Source organism: Protobothrops mucrosquamatus, unplaced genomic scaffold (assembly GCF_001527695.2).
Source record: "Protobothrops mucrosquamatus isolate PMUCROS unplaced genomic scaffold, P.Mucros_1.0 scaffold420, whole genome shotgun sequence".
NCBI classification, from domain to species: Eukaryota; Metazoa; Chordata; class Lepidosauria; order Squamata; family Viperidae; genus Protobothrops; species Protobothrops mucrosquamatus.
The window spans coordinates 830,677-837,254 of NW_015386749.1; the positions used below are offsets into that span (position 1 = coordinate 830,677).

The 6,578-nt window shown below is 37.4% G+C and overlaps 1 protein-coding gene across 1 annotated transcript in view; it reads right to left on the reverse strand.

Moving 5' to 3' along the window:
* Positions 1-3,432: 3,432 nt before the first annotated feature.
* Positions 3,433-6,578, reverse strand: part of COL4A3 (collagen type IV alpha 3 chain) — a gene marked incomplete at its 5' end in the record, with an annotated part of 23,678 nt that continues 20,532 nt past the window's right edge. Inside the window, 2 exons of the mRNA XM_029284206.1 lie at positions 3,433-3,517; positions 4,110-4,282. Coding sequence (XP_029140039.1) covers positions 3,433-3,517; positions 4,110-4,282 — 258 coding nt within the window. The remainder of the gene's footprint in view (positions 3,518-4,109; positions 4,283-6,578) is intronic.

Here is a 6,578-nt window from a genome sequence, read left to right on the forward strand (position 1 = left end):
TCAAAACGGTTTTAAATATAAATATTGGAGTCTGATTATGATAAAGATAGATTTAGAAAACTTAACACCTGATACATTAATTATGACATCGTATCCCAATGTAGCTCCAGTTATGTTTTAATATACACTAATACAATTATATTAGTTCCCAAACGACACTAAAAAAAGACTTTAAAAAACCCCAAAAGTCTAGCACAATTCCAATGAAGAAGAAGAAAAAGATTCTTTTCAAAAGAAACCAGCATGCCTGCGGTGTTCCAATATCTAAGGGGTTGCACAAAGAAGAGTGGGGTCAGCCTGTTCTCCAAAGCACCTGAAGGCAGGACAAGAAGCAAAGGATGGAAACTAATCAAAGAGAGAATCGACCTAGAACTAAGGAAAAATTTCCTGACAGAACAATTAATCAGTGGAATGGTTTCCCTCAAGAAATTGTGGCTGCTGCAAACTGGAGATTTTTAAGACAAGATTGGACAACCACTTGTCTGAAACAGTTAGGGTTTCCTGCTTGAGCAGGGGGTTGGAGTCAGTGGTGGGATTCAGCTGGTTCGCACCACTTCGGCAGAACCAGTAGCTAATTTTTTGTTGCCCAAGCCCAGAATGGACTTCCAGAATGTGGTTTACAATGAATTTCAGCATACAGATAAATATTTCCACAAATTGTGCCTAGGAATTTCCCTTGCCTATAAAGACAATTTATAACTCATATTTTATAAATAAGCATTAGGGAACCAGTTTAACTGAAAACAAGTTTTTTTCAAATTAATATGCGTAATATTGCAATTAAATCCTTTATATAAAAGTATTCTTTTCATGGAGAGTAGTCTTGACATGTCAACACAATTTAAACATAGATAGATAGATTTTGGGGTACTGCAATGGCAAAGATACCGTAAAACAGGCTTGTAGGTTCATTCTTAATATTTAACATATACAGTATTTTCACACAATCCTACTGTGACAATGTACCCCTCAAGACTTTTTCAACACCGTCCATACACAATTCACTCAATCTTTCCCTCTTCTCATTTGCATTGTATTTGTTGCTACACATAGACCATTTTTTTACAAGGGAGTTGCTGCAATGAGACTTTAAAATAGCCTCTTTTACATTAACATGGATTACATTAACAAGGATTATTGTAAATCCTTATTGCTAGTGGGAGGTGATTTTTCAAAAGGGACTTGCAACATTGTGCGGGTGAGAGAGAAAGAGAGATTTAAAATGTGCCTTTCCTTGAAAACTGCCTTTTTGTGTTGCAGTGAGGCTGTAAAAAGCTTCCATTGACATAAATGGAAGTTATTTTAAAGCCTCATTGAAATGAAGAATGGAGGATGTCTTCACTGGTAGACAAAGGGATTAATCCTTCCTAGCAATAAGCAACCTTTGAAAATGTTCATGTTATACTAAGGCTTGCTGGCCATGAGCTGCGCAAAGTCAGGGAAAGGTCTTTTCTCTGACTTTGGAAAAATGAGCAGGACTTTAATAATAATAATAAAGTTGGAAAGGACCTCAGAGGTCATCTAGTCCAACCCCCTACTCAGGCAGGAAGCCCTATAACATTTCAGACAAATGACTGTCCAGTCTCTTCTTAAAAACTTCCAGTGTTGGAGCATTCACAACTTCTGGAGGCAGGTTGTTCCACTGATTAATTGTTCTAAGTGTCAGGAAATTTCTCCTTAGTTCTAGGTTGCTTCTCTCCTTGATAGGTTTCCATCCATTGCTTCTTGTCTTGCCTTCAGGTGCTTTGGAGAATAGCTTGACTCCCTCTTCCTTTTGGTGACCCCTGAGATATTGAAATACTTAATCCTTAGTAAAAACCAGGGGTAGTCAACCTTGGCTCTTTTATGACTCGTGGACTTCAATTCCCAGAATTCCTGAGCCAGCTTAGCTGGCTCAGGAATTCTGGGAGTTGAAGTCCACGAGTCATAAAAGAGCCAAGGTTGACTACCCCTGGTAAAAACAAATAAGATATCTCTGGGAAAGGAGTATACATTCTGAAGAGGGTAAGGATCTTTCCTAGCTGTTATCAGACCATATAGGAAACATCTGGTGACTGGACTGGACCCTTTTTTGTCCTTTAAGACAAAACTGATCTTTAACCGATTTCAGTGAGACTAAAACATTTTTGATTTATTCTGATTTAATCCAGAAGCACCGAGTAATTAATGAAGCTGTATTCCTGAACCCATATTATTAGGATCTGGGAATTAAGTTCACTAAATATAATAAGGCTTACTGGTATATATGTTATTCAGTACAGCAGAAGACTGGCAGGCAAATGAAGAGTAACATTGGCAATGGCTGCAATTGCAGTCAAAAAAACACAGTGGCTGTGCTCATGCAGTACACTAAGCTCATTAAAAATTAATCAATTTCTTTTGTTTGCACATTATATTGACTAGTTCAGGTTTCAAATGGGCTGATTGACATAACATACTAAGACAATAAATGCAAGGGAGCATCTTCCAGTGAAGGAGAGCTCTTACTCCCTGCAACTGCTGCATCTGTCAAGAGTTTTAAGGATTCAATATTTGGTCAGGAAACTGGAACAAAGTCGCAATGACAAATTGTATTTAAATGATCAACATGTTCCTATACAGGGAGTTCCTTGCTAGCTAGTAATAACATATGGCACTGTGCTGAAGTGAAATGCTGCAATTTCCCACTTCGTAGCCAAAGGAAAGGTGAATAATAAAGGTAGCAGTTTAGAAATTTCATTCAAAGATGTTTTATTCATTTTTGAAAAAAAATATCCTTTAATATAGTGCCAAAATGTCAGTTTACACAATATTTTGTTTGAATAATACATAATCCAGTGGTAGCTATTTACTCCATTTACTAGTTGTAAAAGCACAAGATCACAATTCGGAACTATAGTTTTTCTGTTTAAAAGATTGATGATACCATGGTTTATAATATGTAAGGCTACATTAATACTATGTTTAGAAACTGGCAACTTTGTAATACATCAGATAGTTTCCTCCAGTAGTTAAGGTATCAGGGTAGAAACCAGGAAACTCTGAGTTCTAATCCTGTCTTAGCGATGAAAGCCAACTGGGTGATTTGGGGCCAGTCATTTGCTTAGCCCAACTCATCTTACAGGGTTATTTTGTGGGAAAAATAGGAGAAGGAAGGAGGTATGTTTGCTGCCTTGAGTTATTTATAAAAATAATAAAGGCAGGATATAAATAACTACAATATATATATATTAATACTTTCTTTTAAGATTGTATTTTTTATTTTAGCAAAATAAAACAATAAAAACATTGCACTTTTCATTATTGCACAACACTGATTTTCTAGTTTTTGATAGAAATATTGTACTGTTATAATACATATTATTAAAATTTCATAAAAGCATTTGGTTTAGTTTCAGGCTGTTTTTCCTTGGGCAACAAAACTGGAACTTTATTTTCAGATGACAGTTCTGTTCAGTTGGGATTTCTCATGCAGACTTGACAGCGACTAATTATATTTTCCATATTTCCAGCTTTCAGAGTTTGTGGCACTGGTTTCCTTTAAATAATAATAATATATTTTAAATAAAACATTACTCCCATATCTTAAACATAAAACTAATAAAACACTACATTGTCAGTCACCTATATTTAAATCAAAGTACAAAAAGTAAAAGTAATAATTAGGACCATGTAGTCCTTTGCATTTGAAGACAGCTGCCGTAGAGCAAATAAAACACATGCCCTCAAGTAGCATATGTCTGTAATTCTTGAAAATAATTATTTTTTTTCCTGGAGTCTTCAGGGTGACCCTGAGAAAAGTTATTGCTGATTTAATAGTTGATGACAGAAATTCCAGACACATCATCCAAAGCACCTTTTTGTCTTTGAATCAGAAGCATTAGACAGTCCTGACAGAAAACAGATGTTTGTCATAAAACTATTTATCTATCAAATTTTTAAACTGCCAATCTCTCTCACAGAGGGACTTGTTAAATAAGGCATGTAATGGCAGGTAGGTATCAAAACATAGATACTAATATCAGTTTTATTTGTGAATTGGCCAAGTGGTAGCATATTACAGTACAATGAAGGAATGAACTGACTCATTTTAAGTTGCATCAGTGACAAAGTAGTATAAATAAACATACTTGAACATTCTTCTTGAATTTAGTGTAGCCAACCAGAAACTGTAGGAATTTGAGTAGTAATTGCATGTTCCTCGGCCATGACATTCAATGAATGGAAGGGCACGAAATTTTTCTAAGCATGACCCTGGAGATGCCAAAGCTTGTCCAGAAGCTTCTGAACCGGCGCCTGTATACTGTAAAGATAAAATACTGTCATAAAAATCTGTTTTGGTTAGTAATCTGTGGATAAGGAATACCAGTTTTAGACTTCCAACAATAGTTGCATCCCAGAATATTAAGATCTCAAAAGAATTCATCCAGGTTACTTTTACATAGTAGTTTGGTAGTTTTTGCTAATATTAGTAGGATTTGTAGCATCATAGAACAGATACTTTTAGGAATGCATTCAGATACTTTTAGGAATGCATTCTTTTTTTTCCTTTGGGAATTTTTTTACCCTTCTGGGCTGGAGTATAATCATACAAATGTAACATAGTTTTGTGAGGATTCTTGTGACTTTTAAATTAAATATAGCAAACTTTATAAAACATTTTAGGACATAAAAATTATCCTAAAGCATTTTATGACACAATACAAAACGTCATGAAACATTTCCTGTGGTTAAATCCTGATGTTTGACTATGATATACTGGGCTACTTCAAGGCAGATATATATCTGAATATTTCCTGAAGTTTTCAAGTACATTAGAAGTTCTGCCATTGTTGACAGTATTGATGAATATTTGATGATCCAATGGGTCACAGATTGGTTAGTATACAACTAAAACTCTCATTTCTATGTGATATTTTGTAACCTTCACTTGGATGAAATGCTGCATCACTTTCTCAACAGATGTGTATCAAGTGGACTAACTTACAGAATGCTGGGACCTATTGCTCCTGTGGCACTGCCATAATCAGCTATAATCATGTGATCCTCATTTTCAACATTCCCTGATAGTTTCCCACAAGTCAATGGGGAACCTGGAAGGAACTGATATGTACTGTCGATGTTTCTAGTCACCTTACCACTAGCAAAGTCTTTGCTTGTGGGAAGCTTGCAGAAAGAAAATCAATGGAGAAATAGTCACGTCTGCTCTTACACTGCACTGGCTACTCATACACTCCCGCCCTCCCTCCCCATCTGGCAGCAGCCACTTACCTGTTGGCTGGGAAGGGGAGGGGGGGGAGGAAAGGTAGGCAGGTAGGCAGGAATTTCTGACATTCTGCCATCTTCCCACTAAAGAATTTGGGGGGGGGGGAGCTGACAGGAAGTTGGAGGTCAGTCCTGCTCCCAATGATTTTTTGCCCATATATGATCTTTCTTTTTCTCTGTTTAGATAAGGAAATATCTCTGAAACAATGACCCTCTGGGTCATAGGTTGTCTATTAAGTACTAACACTATCTTTATTGTAAGAGTAGAGTAACAGAATCTTGTGAAAGCACTTCTCCTCTCCCTTGCTTTTACTTTCCAGGGAATTAGGGAAGATTCTTTCTGAGATGCTTTCTCTATCCACATTCCTTCTATGGGCTAAGATATCTTGTGTCTGACATTGCTTTAGTTGTGGCTCTTTGTTCAGTCTCCAAAAATTATTCTCTCAACCCATTATACAGTCCCTAATGTATCACAACTGCTGCCAGTAATATTTTAAATTGTGCAAGTGCATACAGTTGGTTTGACATTTCCCTTGTTTCTTCTGGTATTGAACAAGTGGCTGACTTTAATGTAGCACTATGGCTCAGTGGTTAAGACACTGGACTTAGAAAGCTGACAGCCTGAGTTCAAGACCCAAGCATTGCACAATGGGGTGAGCACCCATCTTCGCCTAGCTCCTGCCCACCTAGCAGTTCAAAAGCACGCAAATGCGAGAAGATAAATAGGTGCTACTTCAGTGGGGAGGAAACAGCGCTCCACAACATCATGCTGGACACATGACCACGGAAACGTCTTCGCACAACAATGACTCAACAGCCTTGAAACGGAGATGAGCGCCGCCTCCTATAATTGGCAACGACTAGCGGAGTAAAATCCGCAGGGACTTCTTTCTTCTCCTTATCAGTTTCTTACCAAGAAAAGAACAACAGATTCCTCAAGAATTTCTGGTCTCAAGTTTTGACGTTTTTGAGGTGGTGCGAGACAGATGGGCCTGGAGAGTGCTGATCCATAGAGTGGCCGAGGGTTAGACACAATGCTTAAAACCAGATATCCCTTGTAAAAACCATGATACTGCAATTGACAGCCTGATTTTAAAGAACTAGCAAAGTACTGCTGTAGCTGCTTTGTTTTTCAGTAAAGCTGCCAGCCACTCTGTTAGGAATCTGGGGCACCTTTTCCAACTAACACATTTTATTAGAAGGCATGAGCTGCAGCTCATTTCATAAGAGACATAGAATGGCAAGACTGACATAGGATTTAAATTGGAGGCAGTAGGGACAGGAGAGGAGGGGGAGATAAGTTGGTTGTGTAGATGCAGCTTACACGTGAGATA